Raw genomic sequence first — 25,539 nt, forward strand, 5'->3', positions numbered from 1 at the left:
ATGAGGTCTATGAGTTCTATAAGGTCTATGAGTTCTACTGAGTTCTATGAGTTCTATGAGTTCTACTGAGTTCTATGAGTTCTATGAGTTCTACTGAGTTCTATGAGTTCTACTTAGTTCTATGAGTTCTACTGAGTTCTATGAGTTCTACTGAGTTCTATGAGTTCTATGAGGTCTATGAGTTCTATGAGTTCTATGAGTTCTACTGAGTTCTATGAGTTCTACTGAGTTCTATGAGTTCTATGAGGTCTATGAGTTCTATGAGTTCTATGAGTTCTATGAGGTCTATGAGTTCTATAAGGTCTATGAGTTCTACTGAGTTCTATGAGTTCTATGAGTTCTATGAGTTCTACTGAGTTCTATGAGTTCTATGAGGTCTATGAGTTCTATGAGGTCTATGAGTTCTACTGAGTTCTACTGAGTTCTATGAGGTCTATGAGTTCTACTGAGTTCTACTGAGTTCTATGAGGTCTATGAGTTCTACTGAGTTCTATGAGTTCTATGAGTTCTATGAGTTCTATGAGTTCTATAAGGTCTATGAGTTCTATGAGTTCTACTGAGTTCTATGAGTTCTATGAGTTCTATGAGTTCTACTGAGTTCTATGAGTTCTATGAGGTCACTGAGTTCTATGAGGTCGATGAGTTCTACTGAGTTCTATGAGTTCTATGAGTTCTATGAGTTCTACTGAGTTCTACTGAGTTCTACTGAGTTCTGTGTTCTATGAGTTCTACTGAGTTCTACTGAGTTCTATGAGTTAGTGTTGTGATCTATTAGCTCTGTTAGCTCTGTTAGCTCTGTTAGCTGTTAGCTCTGTTAGCTCTGTTAGGTTAGCTGTTAGCTCCAAGTGGGTCAGAGTTGAAGCTATTTAAAATTTGAGTGGCTGATATTTTGAAAGAAATATGAAGCAGATTTCATCCAGTTTGTGTAATTTTGTATTAATTAACATTTTTAATTTGACAGAATGAATGACATTAAACAATGAAATGTGTTGTTGTGTCTGTCTGTGTGTGTAGTGAGTGAGACACATGCAGAGACAGACAGGTTGTGGTGAGACACGATGACCCTGAGTTTATGTTGAGTCTATTGTTCTTCTGATGATTTCAGTTGAAATGTTTCAGCCTTCGTTACTTTTGCTGCTGGTTTCTACTGCAGTAAAGTCTGTTTCTACTACAGTAGCGTGTGTTTTTACTGCAGTAAAGTCTGTTTCTACTACAGTAGCGTGTGTTTTTACTGCAGTAAAGTCTGTTTCTACTACAGTAGCGTGTGTTTCTACTGCAGTAAAGTCTGTTTCTACTACAGTAGCGTGTGTTTTTACTGCAGTAAAGTCTGTTTCTACTGCAGTAGTGTGTTTTTACTGCAGTAAAGTCTGTTTCTACTACAGTAGTGTGTTTCTACTGCAGTAAAGTCTGTTTCTACTGCAGTAGTGTGTTTCTACTGCAGTAAAGTCTGTTTCTACTGCAGTAGTGTGTTTCTACTGCAGTAAAGTCTGTTTCTACTGCAGTAGTGTGTTTCTACTGCAGTAAAGTCTGTTTCTACTACAGTAGCGTGTGTTTTTACTGCAGTAAAGTCTGTTTCTACTACAGTAGTGTGTTTCTACTGCAGTAAAGTCTGTTTCTACTGCAGTAGTGTGTTTCTACTGCAGTAAAGTCTGTTTCTACTGCAGTAGTGTGTTTCTACTGCAGTAAAGTCTGTTTCTACTGCAGTAAAGTCTGTTTCTACTACAGTAATGTGTGTTTTTACTGCAGTAGAGAGTCTTTAACCTGTGGAACTTCTTAGTTGGAGGTTTGAGTTCATCAGTTGAGAGCTGATCAACATATTGATGAAGATCTTCAGACAGACTGTGTGTCCTGCTGGGAAACAACCTGTGTGTGTGTGTGTGTGTGTGTGTGTGTGTGTGTGTGTGTGTGTGTGTGTGTGTGTGTGTGTGTGTGTGTGTAATTACTATTAACAATCACACTCCGCCCTCTTCCTCTCTACCACCTAAATTACCCCCCAGTTACAAAAACCCTAAAAACCCCCACAAGGCCTCATCTCTTTGTGTGTGTGTGTGTTGGTGGGGGATGGGTCAGAGGTCAATCTGAACATCAACACACTGACTCAACACATTCCATCACACCACACATGTTAATTTCTGTTGTGTGTGATCAGCTGTGGAGGTGTGATAACGTCAACGGGGTGGTCTCTCTCTCACACACACACACACACACACACACACAGAGTTTGTTGTGGGAACACACAGACCTTCAGACCTCGTCTGCATGAAGACGTCTGTGTGAGGCGTCAACAGTGTCCAGGTGTTTGTGAACAAATGACTCTTCAGTGGAGCAGACTCCCTCTGCTGGACAGAGACGGTAACTGTCCTCAGTTTGTTACATCAGAGACACCAGGGATGTCAGATGGCAAATAGATAAATCATTTAGAAAGTCCTGAAGGTTAAAGATGTTTATTCAGTGTGACTTTGCAAAAGCACCCTGACTATAATCCTGCTTATTTCTTCCATGCAAAACGTTTGATGTGCTTCTCCTCACACAGCGTTGCCAACACCTGCACAAAGAATACATGAAAACGTGCGGCCTGATCGGGGATGTTGTGCTATGACTTTTCTCAGAGATTCGCCCAGCGGTTGTCCCGAAGATCCCGAAAAACTGAGCAAAATTTCTCCATTCACTTGACTTTATTGAGCCACTAAAGCTCAATAAAGCTCAATATTGAGCCAAAGAAATTGCTTCCAGTCCCACAGTCTTTACTCCTTATACACCATTTTTTTTTAAAAAGCTTGGAAATGTTGTGCTGGTCGCACACAACTGTCTGTGGAATCCAACAGATTTACACATTTGGCTCAAAGAGCCGCAGAGCGACATGAACTCCAACCAGCTGCTCCATTAGACTCCATGTTAAATCTGACCACTCATCTCTCAGAGAAAGCAGACGGTGTGTTACACCACAAACAGCGCGTTCGGCAGAGTCTCATCTCTCTCATGATACCCATATGTTGTTGATTGGACTCATGGTTTTGGTGTAGGGGGCAGAGGTTTGACCGATAGTTTTGTAGTTTACTCGAACCTTTCTTAATCAGTCTGCCTCTAACACACAGGTGCTCCAATCACCATGCCAACCAGTGACACACATGCACACACGTGTGTCAATGCGTTCGAGTCTTTCCTCTTTGTTGATCATAATATTTTGGTGATTTGATTCATGTTTTTTTTGCCTTACACATGTTATTATGAAGCAATAGCTGCTCTCAAGTTCAAGTCTTTCCATCACAAATGCAGAAGTGTCATTTACAAGAAATGCTCCCATCATTTCCACAGATATGTATCTTAAACAAAGGTATGTGTCTCAAACAAAGGTGTATATAACTCAAATACAGAAATCTCCAATAAATAAATGACGGGAGCGATTTGCGGACTATCCATCATGAATACAAGATTCAATCCAAGAGTATGAATCTAAAATGCAGAAAAGAGAGAAGCGCTATCTCAATTGAACCTCAATGATACTACTGGTAGTATTGGCGTGTATGTATATATTGCGACGTCATCGGGAAGTAGAGGCCACTGTCAAATTTCTTGAGAAATGTTCTAGTTGGTATTATTATTAGTATAATTATTTATGGCTTAGCATCACTATTATTTTTTTACACAGTTAGTGTGTTCCAGGTCTGTTCAGGATGCTAACTGTTAGCTGTGTGTTCCAGGTCTGTTCAGGATGCTAACTGTTAGCTGTGTGTTCCAGGTCTGTTCAGGATGCTAATGGTTAGCTGTGTGTTCCAGGTCTGTTCAGGATGCTAACGGTTAGCTGTGTGTTCCAGGTCTGTTCAGGATGCTAACTGTTAGCTGTGTGTTCCAGGTCTGTTCAGGATGCTAACGGTTAGCTGTGTGTTCCAGGTCTGTTCCCGGCCATCTTGAACTTGGCCAGTAATGCAGTAATCAGCAGTAACGCCACGTGTGGAGATCCAGGACCTGAAGTTTACTGTAAACTGGTGGAACACGTTCCAGGACGACAGATCAAGAACCCACACTGCCTGAGATGTGACGCCAACTCCGTCCTAACCAAAGGTACAGAACCAGAACCACAGAAGGACCAGTCCGGTGTTTTTATTTTATTAAATCTCGGATTCAAATGAAAATCATTACAGACAGAACAACACAGATATTAGTGCGTCTCTAAATAATGTCTGACTCTCTGCTACAACCCAATTAGTTGAAGATGAAAAGCTTCAAAAACACAAATATATCTGTAAATTTGTCTCAGTAATCTCCTCAAACAGCTCGTAATTTTGGTTTTATCAAACAAACAGTAGGAAATAGTCACATTGTTGGGGACTATTTCCAATGGAGGATGAATACACATTTCACGGGCAAAAAGGAGGATGTAGCTCGGTAGCTAATTAGCTGGGTAACTAGGTAGCCGGGTAGATAGGTAGCTAGTTAGCTGAGTAGTTAGTTAGCTAGGTAGCTGGATAGTTGGGTAGCTAGGTAACTGGGTAGCTAATTAGCTAGGTAGCTAGTTAGCTAGGTAGCTTCATCTGGCTGCAGCAGGATGCTGTATCCGGTTGTAACTGTTACAGGTACTATCCAGAGAGGTAGTGGAGGTGAGTGGAAATACTGACGATGTTTGTGATGTTTGTGATGTATGTTGTTCAGAACGTCATCCGATCACAAACGCCAACGATGGGACGAATCACTGGTGGCAGAGTCCGAGTATCAAGAACGGACGTCAGTTTCACTGGGTCACAATAACGCTGGACCTCAAACAGGTAACAACACATCTAAATACACACACACACACACACACACACACAAAACAGACATAGCTACCTATATGTAACCGCTGCTCTCTGATTGTAACCCCTGCTCTCTGATTGTAACCCCTGTTCTCTGATTGTAACCTCTGCTCTCTGATTGTAACCCCTGCTCTCTGATTGTAACCTCTGCTCTCTGATTGTAACCCCTGTTCTCTGATTGTAACCCCTGTTCTCTGATTGTAACCTCTGCTCTCTGATTGTAACCCCTGCTCTCTGATTGTAACCCCTGCTCTCTGATTGTAACCCCTGCTCTCTCATTGTAACCCCTGTTCTCTGATTGTAACCTCTGCTCTCTCATTGTAACCCCTGCTCTCTGATTGTAACCCCTGTTCTCTGATTGTAACCTCTGCTCTCTGATTGTAACCCCTGTTCTCTGATTGTAACCTCTGCTCTCTGATTGTAACCCCTGCTCTCTGATTGTAACCCCTGCTCTCTGATTGTAACCCCTGTTCTCTGATTGTAACCCCTGCTCTCTGATTGTAACCCCTGTTCTCTGATTGTAACCTCTGCTCTCTGATTGTAACCCCTGTTCTCTGATTGTAACCCCTGTTTTTTTTGTGTTCAGATTTTTCAGGTCGCTTACATCATCATCAAGGCAGCTAACTCTCCTCGACCAGGTGAGACAGACTGTCTGTCTGTCTGTCTGTCTGACTGTCTCTCTGTTGAACCTGTGTCTGTCTGTCTGACCTGTCTGTCTGTCTTACCTGTCTTGCTCCTTTAGGTAACTGGATCCTGGAGCGCTCTCTGGACGGTGTGACCTTTGACCCCTGGCAGTTCTATGCCATCAGTGACTCTGAGTGTTTGTCTCGTTACAACATGACGCCGAGACTCGGTCCTCCGACCTACAAGAGCGACACCGAGGTTATCTGCACGTCTTACTACTCCAGGCTGAACCCTCTGGAGCATGGAGAGGTGAGACAGGCTGTCTGTCTGTCTGGACGTCCTTCACTGACCTGTCTCTCTGTCTGTACCTGTCTGTACCTGTCTCTCTCTGACCCATCTGTCTCCCTCTGTACCTGTCTCTCTGTCCCAGATTCACACCTCACTGATTAACAGCCGACCCGGAGCCGATGATTTGACCTCAGAACTCCTGAACTTCACGTCGGCTCGTTTCATCCGACTGAAGCTTCAGCGAATCAGAACGCTCAACGCTGACCTGATGACGCTGAGCGCCCGCGACCCCCGAGAGATCGACCCCATCGTCACCAGGAGGGTGAGACAGGCTGCTAGAGAGAGACAGTTGTGTGGTCACCTTTAATGAAACAGGTCGTTACTTAATGTTTCACCGTGTTCATGTTTTGTCTCTCAGTATTATTACTCCATCAAAGACATCTCTGTGGGGGGGATGTGTATCTGTTATGGCCACGCCCAGAGCTGTCCGCTGGACCAAGTTACCAAGGTAACCTGTTTTCACTGTCCTCCACTGTTTACCTGAACACCTCTTCACCCGTTTACCTGAACGCCTGAACGCCTCTTCACCCGTTTACCTGAACGCCTGAACGCCTCTTCACCCGTTTACCTGCCAACCTTGCGGTTAACGGGCAACCCTCTCTTCCCCATGAGCCACTGTCCCCCCATTTACCTGCTTAGTGTCCTAAACACTACCTTCAACCTGTGTGTGTGTGTGTGTGTGTGAACAGAAGCTGCATTGTGTGTGTGAACACAACACCTGTGGAGACAGCTGTGACCACTGTTGCCCCGGTTACCACCAGCAGCCATGGCAACCTGGGACCGTCTCCGAGGGAACAACCTGTGAAAGTAAGAAAAATAGAAACACTTTTAAACACACTGATTGTGGGTCAAGCTGTTTCAAAACACCTGTCTGTCTCTCTCTACCTGTCTCTCTCTCTACCCGTCTCTCTCTCTACCCGTCTCTCTCTCTACCCGTCTCTCTCTCTCTCTACCCGTCTCTCTCTCTACCCGTCTCTCTCTCTCTCTACCCGTCTCTCTCTCTACCCGTCTCTCTCTCTACCCGTCTGTCTCCCAGAGTGTAACTGTCACAACAAAGCTGTGGACTGTTTCTACAATCAGACCGTCTCTGAACTCTTTTTGAGTTTAAACACTCGCGGCGTTCGTGAAGGGGGCGGAGTCTGTATCACCTGTCAACAAAACACCGCCGGCATCAACTGTGAGACCTGCAGCGCCGGATACTACAGACCTGCTGAGGTACTGACAAATACTACTGCAAATAATACTACAGACCTGCTGAAATGATATAATAAATGATATAATGTTCTGCTTGTGTGTGTGTGTGTGTGTGTGTGTAGGTTTCTCCATACTCAGACTCTCCTTGTGTCGAGTGTAACTGTGATCTGAGAGGATCAGAGTCTTCAGTCTGCACCAGAGACGGCACACAGCCAGGTCACTGTTATTAGTACTATAGTATTATTACTGGTAGTAGTATTACTGTTGTTAGTATTAGTACCTTCATGTGAGTCCTCATCGTAGCGGTGTGTTGTGTGTACAGGTGTGTCTGCAGGACAGTGTGTGTGTCAGCAGGGTTTCACAGGTCGGCGATGTGACCGCTGTGCGTTTGGATACAGAGACTTCCCTCAGTGCTCGCGCTGTGAGTGTCACCTGTCCGGCAGCACCAACACAGACCCCTGCAGCACGTGTACCTGCAAGGTAAACCCACTGATGTCATGCTGGACTCACCAGGACACCTGTGTTCCCCCAGTCTGTGGGTCCCAACAGGATGTTCTCTGACATCTCACCTGTTCTCACCTGTTCTCTCCTGTTCTCTCCTGTTCTCACCTGTTCTCTCCTGTTCTCTCCTGTTCTCACCTGTTCTCATCCCTCTCACCTGTTCTCACCTGTTCTCACCTGTTCTCTCCTGTTCTCACCTGTTCTCTCCTGTTCTCTCCTGTTCTCATCCCTCTCACCTGTTCTCTCCTGTTCTCACCTGTTCTCTCCTCAGGTGAACGTGATGGGGGCTCACTGTGATCTGTGTAAACCAGGTTTCTACAACCTGCAGGCGAGTCACCCGCTCGGCTGCACCGACTGTTTCTGCTTCGGTGTGTCGGACGTCTGTGAGAGCTCCACCTGGTCCAGAGCTCAGGTAACAGAGACACACACACACACACACCTGTACTCAGGTACCACAGCAGCATATCATATTATCTCTGATGCCATTATATGTTAGAATATCTAATCGTATATTTTCTTTTTCAGGTGTTTCATACAGATGCTTGGCTCCGCCCCTCTCCGTCCCTCCACACCCCCCATGTCGTCCACGGCAACGACCTCCCCATCCCCAACAACTCCTCTGGCCACACCCACCAACAGGTGTTGTCGTGGGCGGCACCCGACAGTTTCCTTGGCAACAAGGTGAGTCAGCACTTCCATATTTGGTCATTAAACATCACTCTGTCAACAGCAACGTGATCTCTCTCTCTCTCTCTCTCTCTCTCTCTCTCTCTCTCTCTCTCCCTCCCTCTAGCTGGTTTCTCTGGAAGGTTCCCTGAACTACTCGGTGGTCTATGACGTCCCGTTGGACAATGAAGACCATTCCCTGCCCGTCCACTCTGACATCATCATTGAGGTGAGGATGTAGTTCATTATTACCATAAAGGACTACAACACCCAGACTGACCCACCCCCCCCGCGTTTCCGGGGAAACGGTCAAGCTCTTCGTCTCTCTCCTCCTCTCCTCCTCTTCCTCTCCGAGCTGGCCGAGCGCTCAGTTGCCGTGACGATGTCCCCGCAGAGCTTCCTGGACCTCCAGACAGGTCTTCCCGTTGCCCGTGACGACCTGCTGTCGGTCCTGGCCGAGGTGACATCACTGAGGGTCAGAGTTCACCTGAACGCCTCCACCGAAGGGCCGATACGGTGAGAACCTGTTATCTGGTCTTGGTTGGTTCTTTAGGGTCTATTGGAGGTTCATACTGGGTAGTGGTCCACAATTTTAAATTTTAAAGGTCTGGAGGTTGAGCTGCAGGGATCCTGTCCAGCTAGACTGGATGTGTTTTGTGGACTTGGAGAAGGTTTATGACCTGTGGGGGGTACCAGGACCAGTTCTACGAGTCATTAAGTCCTCGTAGAACCAGGTCTCTGTTTAAGTCCTCAACTGTGGTCTATGTTTAAAACCTAATGTCTCTCTGTCTGTCTCTCAGTCTGGGTTTAGTGTCTCTGGACGTTGCTGACTCTGGTTCAGTTTCTGGTCGTCAGGCGGTCGCTGTGGAGACGTGTGAATGTCCGTGGGGTTACAGCGGCACTTCCTGTGAGGTAAGTACCGCTAGTACTGTTAGTAGTGCTAGTACTGGTACTCTGTATTGTCTTGTATTTAGTGTGTACTCTGTGTAACGTAGTGTGTACTCTGTGTTGTAGTCGTGTCTCTCGGGGTTCTACAGAGTGGGAGGAGTCTTGTTTGGAGGGAACTGTATGCAGTGTGAGTGTAACGACCACGCAGCGGAGTGTGACCTCGACGGGGTTTGTTTGGTGAGTCTGAACTCAAAGAAAACAGATAAACAACAAAGAATGAAGACTCAACTGTGAACCGTCTGTCCTCAGGGTTGTACCCACAACACCAGCGGTCCTCAGTGTGACCGCTGCCTCCCTGGTTTCTATGGCGAAGCCACAGAGGGGACATCGGGCGACTGTCAGTTGTGTCCGTGTCCTCTGACGGAGCCGTCCAACAGGTCCGTCTCACCGCCGCCCATTCAAAACAAACCGTTATTGTTTGTCCAGAGGACGTAACACACACCTGTCATTGTGCTTCAGTTTTAGCCCCACCTGCGTGTTGGACGCGTCCGGCCAGGTGTCATGTGACCAGTGTCGGGACGGATACACGGGACTCAGCTGTGAGAGGTGAGGGCGGCGGGCCGGGGGTTCGATTCCACCAATCGGGAGGCCGCGAATGTCATGTGACGTGATCATGTGACATGTTGTGTGACGTGGTCGTGTGTCTTGTGTCGTGTCATGTGACGTGTCATGTGACGTGTCTTGTGTCGTGTCATGTGACGTGTCATGTGACGTGTCATGTGACGTGTCTTGTGTCGTGTCATGTGACGTGTCATGTGACGTGTCATGTGACTTGTCATGTGACGTGTCATGTGACGTGTCTTGTGTCGTGTCATGTGACGTGTCATGTGACGTGTCATGTGACGTGTCTTGTGTCGTGTCATGTGACGTGTCTTGTGTCGTGTCATGTGACGTGTCATGTGACGTGTCATGTGACGTGTCTTGTGTCGTGTCATGTGACGTGTCATGTGACGTGTCATGTGACGTGTCTTGTGTCGTGTCATGTGACGTGTCTTGTGTCGTGTCATGTGACGTGTCATGTGACGTGTCATGTGACGTGTCATGTGACGTGTCTTGTGTCGTGTCTTGTGTCGTGTCTTGTGACGTGTCATGTGACGTGTCATGTGACGTGTCATGTGACGTGTCTGTTTGTGTCTCCAGGTGCGCAAGCGGTTTCCACGGTAACCCACAGGTGGTGGGCGGGGCCTGTGTCCGCTGCGAGTGCAACGGTAACGTGGACGTCAGCGAGGCGGGACACTGTGACACCGTCACCGGGGAGTGTCTCCGTTGTCTCAGCAACACCGCCGGGAGACACTGTGAGGTCTGTCAGCCCGGTTACTATGGAGACGCAGTAAAGGACTGTCGTGGTGAGACACACACATACAAATACACACACATACACACACACACACACACACACACACACACACACAGACAGACACACGTACACACACAGACAGACACACATACACACACACACATGGAGTCTGTAATGAAGCTCAGTTCCTGCTGATTCAGAGGTGAGATCTGATTGGTCGGTTTGAACAAGGTGAACAAAATACTGAAGGTTCAACTGGCTCAGGAATTCACACACACACACATTCACACACACACATTCACACACACACACATTCACACACACACACACACACACACACACACACACACACAGACACATTCACACACAGTTTTGTATTTGTAGCAGCAGGAATGTTGATCTGTTCAAATCCAGTTCAGATTTGACCTCTGACCTCTTTGTTCTGCTGTCACATGACTACTTTCAAAATCTCTCTCTCTCTCTCTCTCTCTCTCTCTCTCTCTCTCTCTCTCTCTCTCTCTCTCTCTCTCTCTCTCTCTCTCTCACTCAGAGTGTGGCTGTGATGTCAGCGGTGCCGTCTCCAGTGTGTGTGATGTCACAACAGGACAGTGTTCCTGCAGAGAGAACGTGACGGGACTCACCTGTGACCGCTGCCAGGTGAGACACACACACACACACACACACAACTACCACCAACAGGGGACCATGGACCGCGTTGAGGCCCCTGTGTTTGCTGTTTGGTGCGATCACCTCTGATGATCAGGTCTCACTGAGTGAAACATGTTTTTTTCAGTCTGGGTTTTTCGGGCTGCAGAGTCAGGAGGGATGCGGGGCCTGTGGCTGCAACCAATCAGGATCCGTCTCTGAGTCGTGTGACGAGGAGGGGCGGTGCCGGTGTGCGGTGGGCGTGTCCGGAGATACCTGTGACCGCTGTAGCCGTGGTTACTATGGTTTCCATGCCGACGGCTGCACAGGTAGATAAACAGAGGAGGTGAAGCGTCATTCTGCTGATTGGTTCTCTCTAACTGGCTCTGTTCTCCCAGCATGCACCTGTGATCAAACCGGAGGGAACTGTGACCCTGAGAGCGGAGAGTGTATCTGCCCCCCCCACACAGAGGGAGACACCTGTGACAGGTGTGAGACGGGTCACTGGGGTCACAACCCCACCACGGGCTGCAAGGTACACAAGTACACACAGGAGTACACAAACATGTACACAAATACACACAAAAGTACACAAACATGTACACAAATTCACAGAGATGTACACAAATACACAGATGTACACACAGATATACACAAATACACACAGATGTGCGCATCGATACACTAACGTGTGTGTCTTCAGGCGTGCCGCTGCATGGCAGCAGGAAGCTCCGCCCCTCAGTGTGAGCCGTCCAATGGGCAGTGTCCGTGCAGAGAAGGGTTCTCAGGCAGGTCATGTGACCGTTGTGCCCCTGGTTACCATGGTTACCCAGCATGCTCGGCGTGCGGCTGCGACCTCACGGGATCGGACGAGACGTTCTGCAACGCCACGCTGGGAGTGTGTGACTGTACACACACCGGGGAGTGTGTGTGCAAGGTACTGTGTGTGTGTGTGTGTGTGTGTGATGGGCGTTTCTTGTGTTCTGGTGGGCGTGTCCTGATGGGCGTGTCCTTGTGTCCAGGTGGGCGTGTCCGGGCGGCGCTGTGAGGAGTGTGTCTCCGGTTGGTTCTCTCTGGGTCCAGACGGCTGCTCTCGGTGTTTCTGTTCAGGACTAAGCTCTGACTGTGAGGAGCAGGGAGGACTGCAGCGAGTACCTGTGAGTACACTACGTATATATACACATGTGTACATCCTAAATACACACACGTGTACTCAAACACGGTCTCTCTCTCTCCACAGATCAGCCTGTCTCACTCTCCTGCCCTCCTGTCATTGGTCAGCCAGTCTAACCTGCAGGGTGTATTTTCTGGAGTTCACCAGCAGGGCGGCGACGCGCTGCTCGACACCCGACAGCTGGACGGCAGCCGGCCGGTCGGCCCGCTGTACTGGAGACTACCCCCCCACTACCAAGGCCCACAGGTACTGTGGCCCACTCTTACTGTGTACTTTACTGTGTGTACTGTGTACTTTACTGTGTACTTTACTGTGTTTGTTGTGTACTTTAGCTGCTGTCGTACGGCGGTCTGCTGTCTTACATCATCACCTTCTATGCTGAGGACGGCTCGGGTCTGTCCAATCAGGAGCCTCAGGTGCTGATGAGGGGCGGGACCATGAGGAAGCATGTGATACACACCGACATGGTCGCCCCTAGCAACGGCATCAGGACACTGCATGACATCAGGATGACAGAGGTACGGCTGCAGTGCATCATGGGAAACCAGAAACGTGTAAATCAAAACAAACCTGCAACAGTTTATTAAAGTGTGTGTGTGTGTGTGTGTGTGTGTTACAGCACAAGTGGAAGTACTTTAACTCGGTGTCGGAGAAGTCGGTGAGTCACGAGGACTTCATGTCCGTCCTCAGTGACGTTGAGTACATCATCATCAAAGCTTCATATGGGACCCGACTGCAGCAGAGCAGGTACACACACACACACACACACACACACACACACACACACACAGGTCACATGACTGACATTACATCAGTCATTTAGACGCTTTTATCCAAAGAGACTCACAATCAGTGTTCAACATATTCAACAGAACTACTCGTCACCAGAAGTCATGAGAGCGTCTCCTTTAAACATCTAAGAGCAGAAACCAGAGCAAACGCATAGAAACACACTTTGCACTGACTTTGTGATGATGTCATTTCCTGTCTGTGTTTAAGGATCTCTAACATCACCATGGAGACGGCGGTGGAGGCGGAGTTAGATGAGGGGAACGTGTCCCGACTGATCGAGTCCTGCGTCTGTCCACCTGGACACACCGGACTGTCCTGTCAGGTACCTCAACCAATCTGTGTGAACCTCTCTCTCTCTCTCTCTCTCTCTCTCTCTCTGACCTGTCTCTCTCTCTCTAACCTGTCTGTCTGCAGGAGTGTGCTGCAGGTTTTTTCCGCCAGCCTCTGTCTGAGTTGTCGTCTAAGAGTCAGAAGTTGCTGTTTGTTCGTCCGTGTGTTCGATGTCGCTGCAACAACCACAGTGAGAGCTGTGACACGGAGACCGGAGCCTGTCAGGTAAACCGCTAACACATGCTAACGCTAGGTAACGTTAGCTTGCACATGCTGACACACGCTAACACACGGTAATGCATGCTAACATACGCTAACACACGCTAATACATGCTAACATACACTAACACACACTAATATACACTAACACACGCTAACATACGATAACACACTTTAACACACGGTAACACATGCTAACATACGATAAAACACGCTAACACATGCTAACATACGATAACACACGCTAACATACACTAACACACGCTAACATACGATAACACACACTAACAAATGGTATCACATGGTAACGCATGCTAACATACGCTAACATACACTAACACACGCTAACATACACTAACACACGCTAACATACGATAACACACTTTAACACACGGTAACACACTTTAACACACGGTAACACACGCTAACACATGCTAACATACACTAACACACGCTAACATACACTAACACATGCTAACATACACTAACACACGCTAACATACACTAACACACGCTAACATACACTAACACATGCTAACATACACTAACACACGCTAACATACGATAACACACTTTAACATACGGTAACACATGCTAACATACGATAACACACGCTAACACATGCTAACACACAGTAACACCCACGACACACACATTTTAGATGGAGCCTGTTAAAAACAGTAGAAATAAGTAGAATGCTGTTTCTATTTTTTCGTACAGGGCTGTCAGCATCACACCAGTGGGCGGAGCTGTGAGCTGTGTGCCCCGGGGCATTATGGGAACGTCAACGGCTCCATCAGTGACTGCTCGCTGTGTGCCTGCCCCCTACAGGACAACAGGTAACACTGTGCTTCTGTTGAGTGGTAACTTATAATATTGAATGTTATATTATTGACTTTAACTCTGTGTGTGTGTGTGTGTGTGTGTGTGTGTGTGCGTGTGTGTAGTTTCAGTCCCACCTGTGTGTCGGACGGTGTGGTTGGTGATTTCCGCTGCACCGCCTGTCAGAAGGGATACGAGGGGAGATACTGTGAGAGGTGAGACAGCACAGGAAGTACCAGCTAGTTAACCTTTAGTATGACATCATCTGAAGCTCAGCCAATCAGCTGAGAGCTCCGGTTGACGTTTTGATCGTGTCGCCGTCGTCCTGCAGGTGTTCTGTCGGTCACTACGGTAAGCCGTCGTCAGTGGGCGGGGCCTGCTCGCCGTGCGGCTGCAGTGGGCGGGGCTCGCTGCAGCCGCTGTGTGACGAGCTGAGTGGACAGTGTGAGTGTAAGGCTGGAGTCAGAGGACGGTCATGTGACCAGTGTGACGAGAGACACGTCCTGCAGGGAGGAGAGTGTGTGTGTGAGTACCAACACACACACACACACACGCACACACACACACACACACAACTGTGTACTTTACAGTGTCTACCGTGTACCTAACTGTGTACTTTTCTGACTCCAGCGTGTGATGACGAGTGCACCGGAGTTCTGTTGGACGACCTGGAACAAACACACGACCGCTTCCTGTCTGTCAACCTGACCGCTGTTGCCATGGCGCCATACCGCCAGCTGGTGCTGCTGGAGAACCGGACCAGAGACGTCCAGGTAAACCAGGTGTAGACCGGCGGTCCGCCTGTGTTCATCATTATTACGTGTGTGACATCACCGACTGTATGACCTCATAGAGTCACGTGTTCCCTGCTGTGTGTTCCTACAGGTGATGTCTTCAGGTAACAGCTCCGTGACTCTGCGTCTGTCCACAGTCGAGGACGAGCTCAATCATCTGACCTCCGACCTCGGCGCTCTGCTGCAGCAGGTAAACATGGTCGCTTCTGTCAGAGGCTCATTGCTCTCTCTGACTCAAGAGACCAACGTGTCATGACTGGTGATTCATTCTAGGTCCCACGTCTGTCCAACGACCTGCAGAAAGTGGGCGTGTCCATAAACAACAGCCTTTCCCAGGGTGCACTGCTGCTGGAGAGCATCAGCAGCCTTCAGGACAGCATCCAGGGTAAACAATAAGAACGTCCCAAATCAATTAAAATAAGAATAATAAAATAAAATGACAAACAACTCTGAAATCCTATTGGTCCAGGGCTTCAGAGGGAGGCGGGGCATCTGAACCAGACCGGAGTTAAGGAGCTGGATTCAGCCAATCAGACGCATCTTCTTGAGGAGGTGGCGTCCATGTTGGAAAGCATTAGAGCCGTCAACCTAACGGCCGCCAACGCCACAGCCAATCAGGAGCTCAGGTGTGTTTGTGTGTTAAATACTTTCTCTTTATAACTCAATTCAAATTCAAAGAACTTTATTGGCATGACAAAACAACAACCGTCTGTCTCTCTGCAGTCTCGCCGACTCTCTCGTCCGCTCGCTGCAGACGGACTTCCTGTCCAGCAGGGCGGCGGTAGATGACAGGCTCCGCCTCCTCTCCGCCCCCCTCACAGTTGCCGTGGAGAGGCTGCAGCAGGCTCACAAACAGCTGAGCAACACTGAACAACAAACCACACACACACACACTCTGCTGGACGCAACACACACACAGCTTCAACACTACCAGGTAAACACACACACACACTACCAGGTAAACACACACACACTACCAGGTAAACACACACACACTACCAGGTAAACACACACACACTACCAGGTAAACATCACAACCTTAATATCTATAATAAGATGTTTTATGAATATTTATTCATTATTAATCTTCTGTCTTCAGTCTGTCCATCACAACCTGAGCTCTGACTGTCTTTCTGTGGACGGACTGATGGACGACAGTCAGCTGTTGCTGGATGACATCATCGTCCTGAGGGAGGAGTTTACCAACAGCACCACGGTGAGAGAGCCCCTCCCCCTGCTTACAGGTGATGATGTCAGTAATATGATGTGAATACATGAATACATGAATAAATGACCCCCTAATGAGCAGCAGCTGGAGGAGGTGAGCGGTGAGTTGGACCAGTGGCGCCCCCTGCTGAGCAGACAGGTGGACGCTCTGGTTGTCGGACTGAAGACCACCGATGCTCTGATGATGGTTTACCGGGCAGAAGGCCACGCCCACCTGCTGCAGAGCCACGCCCACTTAATGCACAGGTAACTGTGTGTGTGTGGGTCTACTTGTCTGAGTACCTGTCTGTCTACCCGTCTGTCTACCTGTCTGTCTACCCGTCTGTCTGCGTGAGACACAATCATACCTGTCGTCCTCCCTCAGCTCTCTGGTGTCGGTGTGTAACGTGTCTCAGAACGGCAGCCGATTGGCTCAGCTGGACAGTGACATCACAGAACGAGTTGACTCCGCCCAGCGAGTTGCTTTGACGGCCCACAGCTCCGCCTCCATCGCTCTCAACATCGTGAGTGTGTGTGTGTGTGTGTGTGTGTGTACATGATATATACACACCTGTGGAAAGTTCTCATGACCTCAGAGTTGTCGGCATCTGATTGGTCGTTGACGTCACACGTCTTGAGCTCTGGTGTGTGTTTATTTCAGACCGTCCAATCAGAGCAGCTGCTTTCAGAAGAGGGCGGAGCCAAACTGAAAGTCAGCTCTGCTGTTTTAGAAGGAAGTCGACGAATCAACAAGACGGCTGAAGGTTTGTGTCTAAATATTATCTATTGATATAATATAATATAATATCTAAATATTATATCTATTGATATAATAGTGACGGAAACAAGCAGTCATATTTTATTTTCATCGGTTTCTGTTTGTCTCTCAGAGCTGCAGCTGAACGTCTCCATGGTAACCAGCAGACTGGGATTGGTCAGAGACAGCATCCATAAATGCAGCCTCCTCCTCCGTCAGCCAATCAGAGAGCTGCAGAGCCTCCCTAACGGTGAGACATGTTGGGCTCCGCCTACTCCAACACTGAAGAGTGGATGTTCCGATGTAGCGATGTGCCGATGTAGCGATGTGCCGATGTAGCGATGTAGCGATGTGTCGATGTAGCGATGTAGCGATGTGTCGATGTAGCGATGTGCCGATGTGCCGATGTGTCGATGTAGCGATGTGCCGATGTAGCGATGTGCCGATGTGCCGATGTAGCGATGTAGCGATGTGTCGATGTAGCGATGTGCCGATGTGCCGATGTAGCGATGTGTCGATGTAGCGATGTGCCGATGTGCCGATGTAGCGATGTGCCGATGTAGCGATGTAGCGATGTGTCGATGTAGCGATGTGTCGATGTAGCGATGTGTCGATGTAGCGATGTAGCGATGTGTCGATGTAGCGATGTAGCGATGTGTCGATGTAGCGATGTAGCGATGTAGCGATGTGTCGATGTAGCGATGTGCCGATGTGTCGATGTAGCGATGTAGCGATGTGCCGATGTGCCGATGTGCCGATGTGCCGATGTGCCGATGTGGCGATGTGCCGATGTAGCGATGTGTCGATGTAGCGATGTAGCGATGTGCCGATGTGCCGATGTGTCGATGTAGCGATGTAGCGATGTGCCGATGTGCCGATGTGTCGATGTAGCGATGTAGCGATGTAGCGATGTGTCGATGTGCCGATGTAGCGATGTAGCGATGTAGCGATGTGTCGATGTAGCGATGTGTCGATGTAGCGATGTAGCGATGTGCCGATGTGCCGATGTGTCGATGTAGCGATGTAGCGATGTGCCGATGTGCCGATGTGTCGATGTAGCGATGTAGCGATGTGCCGATGTGCCGATGTGCCGATGTAGCGATGTAGCGATGTGCCGATGTGCCGATGTGCCGATGTGCCGATGTGTCGATGTAGCGATGTAGCGATGTGTCGATGTGTCGATGTGTCGATGTAGCGATGTAGCGATGTGTCGATGTAGCGATGTGCCGATGTGCCGATGTGTCGATGTAGCGATGTGGAGATGTTCCGATTTATCGATTTATTGACGTATTGATCGTTGTCTTCCATCAGCTTCGTCCACGGCGCTGCAGCAGGCTCGCCTTCAGGCTTCAGCTGCTCGCTCCGGACTGCATGAGGCGCTGCAGCGGCTGCAAAGACTCGGACTGCGGCTGCAGGCTTCTTCTTCTGTGGTGGAAAGCACCAACAACACCGTGAGGCAGACCAACCGGCTGGTGACTCACACACACACTGCAGGTCAGTCGGCGTCGGTAGAGAGAGTCACACACTGTGAGAGGTTCATGGGCCTTAACACTTAACACTTCCTGTTTCCTGTGTATTCAGCCAATGAGGCGCAGCGTAAGCTGGAGGAGGCGGAGCATCGTACGGTGCGTCTGATGGAGCGAATAAAGCCGCTAAGCATGCTGGGAGAAACGCTGAGCAGGAATTTGTCCGACATCAGAGAGCTGATCGATCAGGCCAGAAGACAAGCAGCCTCGGTACACACACACACCAACACACACACACTGAAACACACACTGATGGTGATGATGATAATATGATGAAGATAACACTGATGATGTCTCCTCAGATTAAGGTGGCGGTTCAGGCCGACAGAGACTGTGTTCGGTCCTACAGACCTCAGGTTGAGTCCAGTAACTTCAACACTCTGAGTCTGATCCTGAAGACCTCCAGTCCAAACAACCTGCTCTTCTACCTGGGCAGCAACACCACGGTAACCACCGTAACACTGCCACACACACACTTCCTGTTTCCTGTTGTCCTCCTCTAACTCTGACGTGTGTTCAGGTGGACGTCCTGGCCGTAGAGATGCATGCTGGGAAGGTTTCTCTGTTGTGGGACGTGGGCTCAGGAAGCACCAGACTGGAGTTCACTCGACTGGACATCACCAACAACCGGTGGACCAGAATCAACGTGACCCGGTAAATAAACCCTTCGTCATCGCCCCCATGACTGGTGTCACAGTACTAGTATAATGTCATGTGATGATGTCATGTGATGATGTCATGGTGTTCCAGGTTCGGTTCCCGCTCTTCTCTGTCGGTTCATCAGTTGGAGGCGGAGTCGGCTCCGTTGCCCGCGGTAACGGCGACATCGCCGGGACCGTCCAGAGTTCTAGACATCGACAGGAACACAGTGATCCACATCGGAGGACTGGGGTCTCACACTCAGGTAACACACACACACACACACAAATCAGGTGTGCAGGTGTGTGTGCAGGTGAACAGGTGATAACTGTGTGTGTGTGTGTGTGTGTGCGATGTCAGAGCCCTGCGGCGCTGCGGTCCTCCTCCTTCCAGGGATGTTTGGGTGAAGCGTCGCTCAACGAGAGGAACATCGGCCTCTGGAGCTACGACAGCAGAGAGGGAGAGTGTGGAGGCTGCTTCAGCAGGTAGGGCTCACCTGGTGGAGGAACACAGGTGTGACGCAACACCTCTACCTGTCTGTCTCACCTGTCTGTCTCTACCTGTCTGTCTCACCTGTCTGTCTCTCAGTCCCCAGGCAGAGGAGACCTCCTTCCACTTTGATGGATCTGGATTCTCATTGGTCCAGAAGTCTCTGCGAGCGACCTCCACCTCCATCGTCCTGCTGTTTAAAACGCTGTCGCCGGGCGGATTACTGCTCTACTTGGCCTCCAACAACACTGTATGACACACACACACTCACTCACTGTTGAGGCTCTTATTGTGAAGTAAATACAGACATGACATCACTTCCTATGTCCTACAGAGAGACTTCCTGTCCATGGAGCTGGTGGAGGGGCGCGTCCGTTTGACTTTTGACCTCGGCTCAGGTGCTCTGATCCTCACCTCCAAAATGAAATACAACACCGGAGTCTGGTACAAGATCACACTGCAGAGGAGCAAACGCAAAGGTACTACTACTACTACTACTAAAGTACTGCAATACTACTGTAAGAGTCTGGTACAAGTACTGCTACTGCATTGTTTGGTAGTACTAGTACTACAGTGTTTGGTAGTACTAATGTTTCTGTGTTGTCCAGGTTACCTGTCCATCATGGCAGCCGACCAATCATCAGACAAGGAGGTGTTGGAGGCGGAGTCTCCCGGAACGGCCTCCGACCTGAACCGCTCCGACCTGGACCCGATCTACATCGGAGGACTTCCTGCCTCCAGACCAATCAGGTGAGTCTGTGACGTCACCAGGTGAAGATGATGATGTCACAGGAGGATGTGTCCGTGCTAACGCCGTCCTCAACTTTCTGTGCGGTTGCCAGGCGACATGTGGTCTCCAGGTCGTACGTGGGCTGCATAAAGAACGTGGAGATCGCTCGGTCCAACTTTGACCTGCTGAGAGACGCCTTCGGAGTCAGGAAGGGCTGCGTGCTCGAGGTGATGACCTCACTCAGCTCACCTGTGGATCAATCAGCCAATCAGGCTTCTTTGTTCTTATTTGTTGTATTTGTTGTATTTGTTGTTTCGCGATCAGGCCGTGCGGAGCGTGTCGGTGTTCGGAGGCTTCGTTCAGATCACTCCTCCATCGCTGGGTCAGGAGGCGGAGCTTCTCTTCTCCTTCTCCACCAACAACCAATCAGGAGTCCTGCTGGCCGTCTTCAGTGACGAGCGAGCACAGAGACAGGTGAGACAAGTGAGACAGGTGAGACAGACGGGTCATGTGACACACCTGTACACCAGAATGTATCTGGTACCATCATGTGACCGTGATTGTCTTAATTGTGTGTGTGTGTGTGTGTGTGTGTGTGTGTGTGTGTGTGCAGCACTTCCTGTCGGTCCACCTGGTCTCAGGTTCGTTGGAGGCGGAGCTTGGTGAGGTGGGCGGGGCTACTCGGAGGGTGATGGTGGTGAAACCGGATGGAGGATCCTTCAGTGACGGAACAAAACGCTCTGTAATCATCGCCATCAACAGGAAGTAGGTGTTACCATGGAAACAGCCTCACCTGTCTCACCTGTCTCACCTGACGGAGAAGCCTCGATTGATATATTACCTGTCTGTCTCTCAGGTCTCTGTCCGTGCAGGTGGACGAGGAACACCTGAAGTCCGTCTCTGTGTCGTCGGGCGGATTGTCTCGTTTATCTCCAGCCTCTTTCTTCATTGGTGGGCTGCCATCGGGGGCGGAGTCTCGTCTGCCAATCAGATTACAAGTTGTGTCCAGGAGCTTCAGAGGCTGCATCCAACACCTGGTGGTGGGCGGAGTGTAAGTGTCACTCACACACACACACAAACTAACACACACATACGTTATGTCTCTCTGATTGTTTTGATTGGTGGCTCCCTCCAGGTTAGTCGACCTATCAGGAGCTGTGAGGTATGAGGGGGCGGAGCTTGACAGCTGCCTATTGGAGGAGAAGGTAGTGGGGGCTGTGCTGCCTGATGACCAGGATGTAGAACCCACTCCTGACCCCGCCCACCTGCCTGTAGCCCCGCCCACACACTTGAGCGCCTTGACACCTGGAGCGCTAATGGTAATCAATACGTTTATTATTGATCATTGGTTAGTATATATTGATTATTGACTCCTACTCACTGATTATTGGGTATTGATCTGTGTTTGACGCAGTGTGTGTCAGAGGCGGAGCCAACCTTCCTCCCATCAGCGGTTCAGTGTGGTTCGTCCAAACACAGTCACATGACCTTCATCATCACCCCCAACACTGTCAAGAGAAGGTGAGTCTACAACCAGAGAGGGGCGGGGTTACTGCCAGATAGGGGGCGTGGCTCCAGTTGGTCATTCTCCTTCTGACTCTGCCGTCTCTCTTCGTCCTCAGCGTGTCGTTGAGGTTGTCGGTTCGAAGCCGAGCTCGTGATGGGTTGATCCTCCTCCTCTCAGACTCCAAACAGATGGACTACGTTGTCCTCAAACTGACCGCGGGGAGACTGGTGATGTCAGCTGACCTGGGGAAAGGCCCCGCCTCCATCGCCTCTTCTGTCGCCATTAACGACGGAGAGTGGCACACCGTGAGTTAATATAACACACACATACACACAGTGTCAGATACACATTACCACACACATTTAGCAGAATAAAGAATGTCTGAACCCTGTCCTCATGCTCTTGGATTTGCTCTGCTTCTGCTCAAAGACTGAACCAATAGAACGACGGCTGTAGTGTCGACCAATGAAATGATCGCTGTCTTGTGTTGACACTTTATTCTCTTTAACTTTCTCTGAACTTCCACCAGAATGTCTCAGAATGTGTCTTCAGACTCTGACCAACATGTTCCAGAGGTTTGACCCTGGCGGTGTTCGTATCGGACCCTCTTTGTCTCTCAGGTGGTCGGCGAGGTGAGCCGGCGGTCGGTGTCGGTGTCGGTGGACGGGTCGAGTCCGGTCTCTGTGTCCGTCAAAGGAAACCAGCTGGACGTGGACAACCGACTCTACCTGGGAGGACTGCCGCATGCACACACCACCAGGAGGATCAATGTGCGACACGTTCAACTCTTTATCCACCAATAACAAGGGAAACAATGAATGACAGGTGGTCTACCAGGTGGTCTACCTGCCACCTGGTAGACCACCTGTATCATGGGTCCCTTCTCTTCGTCTCTCAGGCCAGCAGCAGTTTTCCGGGTTGCATTCGCTCCGTCAGTCTGAACGGCGCCATGTTGGACCTGTCAAAGCCGGCCTCGAAGCATGATGTCACTTCCTGTTTCACCAACGACCAGACAGGAAGTTACTTCAACGGCAGTGGATACGCCGCCTTCAGTGAGACCAACACACAACGACACCAAAAACACATCCTGCTTTAGTCTGATCACATGGTTCCAGTGTTCATGTGTGTGTGTGTGTGTTCAGTGCGTGATGGCTATAAGGTCGGCTCTGACGTGTCGCTGTCTCTGGAGTTTCAAACGAGCCAATCAGAAGGAGTGTTTCTGGGAATCAGCAGCGCCAAGGTGGACGCCATCGGACTGGAGATGATCAACGGACAGGTGAGCAGAGAGTTACCTGTGTGTGTGTGTGTGTGTGTGTGTGTGTGTGTGTGTGTGTGTGTGTGTGTGTGTGTGTGTGTGTGTGTGTCACATATAAACTGTGTGTGTGTGTGTGTGTGTGTGTGTGTGTGTGTGTGTGTGTGTGTGTGTGTGTGTGTGTGTGTGTCACATATAAACTGTGTGTGTGTGTGTCCTCAGGTGGTGTTTAATGTGAATAACGGGGCGGGGCGTGTGTCAGTGCGTTCGGTCGGTCACGTGTTGTGCGATGGACGGTGGCACCACCTGGTGGCCAGAAAGAGCAAACACACCCTGAGTCTGAGCGTCGATGGGCGGAGCTACACCACCAACAACCCTTACCCACAATCCACCTCTGCTGAGACCAACAACCCTGTTTACCTGGGAGGCTTTCCAGGTGAGAAAGGCTTCAATGAGGTGATTCACATGTTATGACACATGTTCATGACTGACACTGTCTCTCTCTCTCTCTCTCTCTCTCTCTCTCTGTCTCTCTCTCTCTCTCTCTCTCTCTCTGTCTCTCTCTCTCTCTCTCTCTCTCTCTCTCTCTCTCTCTCCTCTCTCTCTCTCTCTCTCTCTCTCTCTCTCTCTGATACAGTCGGGGTTAAACAGAACTGCCTGTCTATCAGCTCCAGGTTCAGAGGTTGTCTGATGAACCTGCAGCTCGTTAAGTCTCACTTGAGTGACGCTCTGGACCTAAGCTCCGCCCACTTCCTGTTGGGCGTCACTCCTAACTCCTGTCCTGCTGCCAAGCAACGCCCAGCCTCCCTCTGATTGGTCCGCAGATACAAACAGCTCAGAGGATTCTTAATGTTGTTGCTGGATGATGATCAGTAACCAGTAACTTTGATCTCTTTGTCCGTGAAGCATTAAAGATCATCTGAATATAAAATGTGTTTCTAATCATGTTCACATGTATTGAACACTTTAAACATCAGAAGACTTCCTGATGTCTGAAGTCTAATAACGTCTGTAAAACATTTGTACTTTCATCAGAATATTTTCTTGCTGAAAGAATAAAAAGACAGAAAGTTGGGTAATTTATTAATCATTTTATTTGAGTTTAGTGGGTAAAGACACATTCAGTAAGTTTTAATTCATCATGAAGAAAATAACACACCTGGGGGAGCGGTCAGACTATGAGGTAACACCTGGGGGAGTGGTCAGACCTTAAGGTAACACCTGGGGGAGTGGTCAGTCTGTAAGGTAACACCTGGGGGAGCGGTCAGTCTGTAAGGTAACACCTGGGGGAGTGGTTAGTCTGTCAGGTAACACCTGGGGGAGTGGTCAGTCTGTAAGGTAACACCTGGGGGAGTGGTCAGTCTGTCAGGTAACACCTGGGGGAGTGGTCAGTCTGTAAGGTAACACCTGGGGGAGTGGTCAGTCTGTAAGGTAACACCTGGGGGAGTGGTCAGTCTGTCAGGTAACACCTGGGGGAGTGGTCAGTCTGGGATTACATACAAACACAGATCAATAAATAAATACATAGATGGGTTAATAAAATAATTCATAACGAGTTTCCATGGCGAGATGAAAGAATGGCACATTACTATTGCATTATGGGTAAATAGAGAGCAGATTGTTGGTGCTATACAGTGAGTGGTTACAGTGCTAGCAATCATGCTATTTTACATTTCAGACAGGAGGCTGTCGGATCCATCACCTCACCAGGTGACACAGGTGAAGTCAGGTTATTATTACAGAACCTTCAGATGTGATACAAACTGATTATTGAATATTACATAAGGCGGCTGTCTCTCTGTCTCACAATCAGGAGTAAATATACCTGAGTCAACCAACCAATCAGATGTCTGCTTTGACCTGTAGGTGTGTCAGGTGTGTGGGAAGGCGGGGCTTGTTTAACTAGGAAGTAAATGCAGCAGCAGGACAATTTTTGGTGAAAGTTCATCTGAAGTTGACTGGCTCTGGTTGCCATGGGAACATGTTTATGGCGTCACAGCAGCGCCACCTGTCTGTCTCTCACCTGTCTGTCTCTCACCTGTCTGTCTCTCACCTGTCTGTCTCTCACCTGTCTGTCTCTCACCTGTCTGTCTCTCACCTGTCTGTGTAAATATTTTATTCCATCTTTGTCTTAAATTTGTCTGTAAACGCCATCATGAAGCTTTCAACGAGATCTAATCAAACTATTGAACTAATGCTAACGGCTCTGAAACGAACTCAGCCTTTGGCCCCGCCCCCAGTCAGACAGACAGGTGCTGCTGTGTGTGTGTGTGTGTACAAGTGTACATG

The 25,539-nt window shown here is 49.1% G+C and overlaps 1 protein-coding gene across 1 annotated transcript in view; it reads left to right on the top strand.

Moving 5' to 3' along the window:
- lama1 (laminin, alpha 1) overlaps nt 1–24,063 on the top strand; it is a gene marked incomplete at both ends in the record, with an annotated part of 24,784 nt that extends 721 nt beyond the window's left edge. The window contains 63 exons of the mRNA XM_079181184.1: nt 3,892–4,062; nt 4,651–4,763; nt 5,377–5,428; nt 5,533–5,723; nt 5,845–6,024; nt 6,121–6,210; nt 6,452–6,569; nt 6,799–6,977; nt 7,079–7,172; nt 7,291–7,436; nt 7,729–7,869; nt 7,983–8,138; nt 8,251–8,352; nt 8,425–8,639; nt 8,924–9,035; nt 9,138–9,248; nt 9,321–9,448; nt 9,531–9,617; nt 10,212–10,417; nt 10,919–11,025; nt 11,162–11,342; nt 11,412–11,548; nt 11,717–11,950; nt 12,036–12,170; nt 12,254–12,433; nt 12,520–12,705; nt 12,807–12,934; nt 13,187–13,301; nt 13,394–13,534; nt 14,249–14,367; nt 14,476–14,565; nt 14,682–14,875; nt 14,981–15,123; nt 15,236–15,334; nt 15,418–15,529; nt 15,614–15,770; nt 15,868–16,078; nt 16,244–16,360; nt 16,454–16,617; nt 16,736–16,874; nt 17,012–17,114; nt 17,241–17,357; nt 18,419–18,601; nt 18,689–18,843; nt 18,936–19,079; nt 19,154–19,287; nt 19,384–19,537; nt 19,633–19,757; nt 19,861–20,011; nt 20,096–20,240; nt 20,370–20,511; nt 20,604–20,718; nt 20,816–20,965; nt 21,105–21,256; nt 21,348–21,542; nt 21,627–21,810; nt 21,906–22,012; nt 22,114–22,303; nt 22,619–22,768; nt 22,897–23,050; nt 23,141–23,274; nt 23,473–23,686; nt 23,888–24,063. Of these exons, the coding sequence (XP_079037310.1) occupies nt 3,892–4,062; nt 4,651–4,763; nt 5,377–5,428; nt 5,533–5,723; nt 5,845–6,024; nt 6,121–6,210; nt 6,452–6,569; nt 6,799–6,977; nt 7,079–7,172; nt 7,291–7,436; nt 7,729–7,869; nt 7,983–8,138; nt 8,251–8,352; nt 8,425–8,639; nt 8,924–9,035; nt 9,138–9,248; nt 9,321–9,448; nt 9,531–9,617; nt 10,212–10,417; nt 10,919–11,025; nt 11,162–11,342; nt 11,412–11,548; nt 11,717–11,950; nt 12,036–12,170; nt 12,254–12,433; nt 12,520–12,705; nt 12,807–12,934; nt 13,187–13,301; nt 13,394–13,534; nt 14,249–14,367; nt 14,476–14,565; nt 14,682–14,875; nt 14,981–15,123; nt 15,236–15,334; nt 15,418–15,529; nt 15,614–15,770; nt 15,868–16,078; nt 16,244–16,360; nt 16,454–16,617; nt 16,736–16,874; nt 17,012–17,114; nt 17,241–17,357; nt 18,419–18,601; nt 18,689–18,843; nt 18,936–19,079; nt 19,154–19,287; nt 19,384–19,537; nt 19,633–19,757; nt 19,861–20,011; nt 20,096–20,240; nt 20,370–20,511; nt 20,604–20,718; nt 20,816–20,965; nt 21,105–21,256; nt 21,348–21,542; nt 21,627–21,810; nt 21,906–22,012; nt 22,114–22,303; nt 22,619–22,768; nt 22,897–23,050; nt 23,141–23,274; nt 23,473–23,686; nt 23,888–24,063 (9,155 nt within the window). The remainder of the gene's footprint in view (nt 1–3,891; nt 4,063–4,650; nt 4,764–5,376; nt 5,429–5,532; nt 5,724–5,844; nt 6,025–6,120; nt 6,211–6,451; nt 6,570–6,798; nt 6,978–7,078; nt 7,173–7,290; nt 7,437–7,728; nt 7,870–7,982; nt 8,139–8,250; nt 8,353–8,424; nt 8,640–8,923; nt 9,036–9,137; nt 9,249–9,320; nt 9,449–9,530; nt 9,618–10,211; nt 10,418–10,918; nt 11,026–11,161; nt 11,343–11,411; nt 11,549–11,716; nt 11,951–12,035; nt 12,171–12,253; nt 12,434–12,519; nt 12,706–12,806; nt 12,935–13,186; nt 13,302–13,393; nt 13,535–14,248; nt 14,368–14,475; nt 14,566–14,681; nt 14,876–14,980; nt 15,124–15,235; nt 15,335–15,417; nt 15,530–15,613; nt 15,771–15,867; nt 16,079–16,243; nt 16,361–16,453; nt 16,618–16,735; nt 16,875–17,011; nt 17,115–17,240; nt 17,358–18,418; nt 18,602–18,688; nt 18,844–18,935; nt 19,080–19,153; nt 19,288–19,383; nt 19,538–19,632; nt 19,758–19,860; nt 20,012–20,095; nt 20,241–20,369; nt 20,512–20,603; nt 20,719–20,815; nt 20,966–21,104; nt 21,257–21,347; nt 21,543–21,626; nt 21,811–21,905; nt 22,013–22,113; nt 22,304–22,618; nt 22,769–22,896; nt 23,051–23,140; nt 23,275–23,472; nt 23,687–23,887) is intronic.
- Between the last annotated feature and the right edge of the window lie 1,476 nt (nt 24,064–25,539).

This window comes from Pholis gunnellus, assembly GCF_910591455.1.
Source record: "Pholis gunnellus genome assembly, chromosome: 20".
NCBI classification, from domain to species: Eukaryota; Metazoa; Chordata; class Actinopteri; order Perciformes; family Pholidae; genus Pholis; species Pholis gunnellus.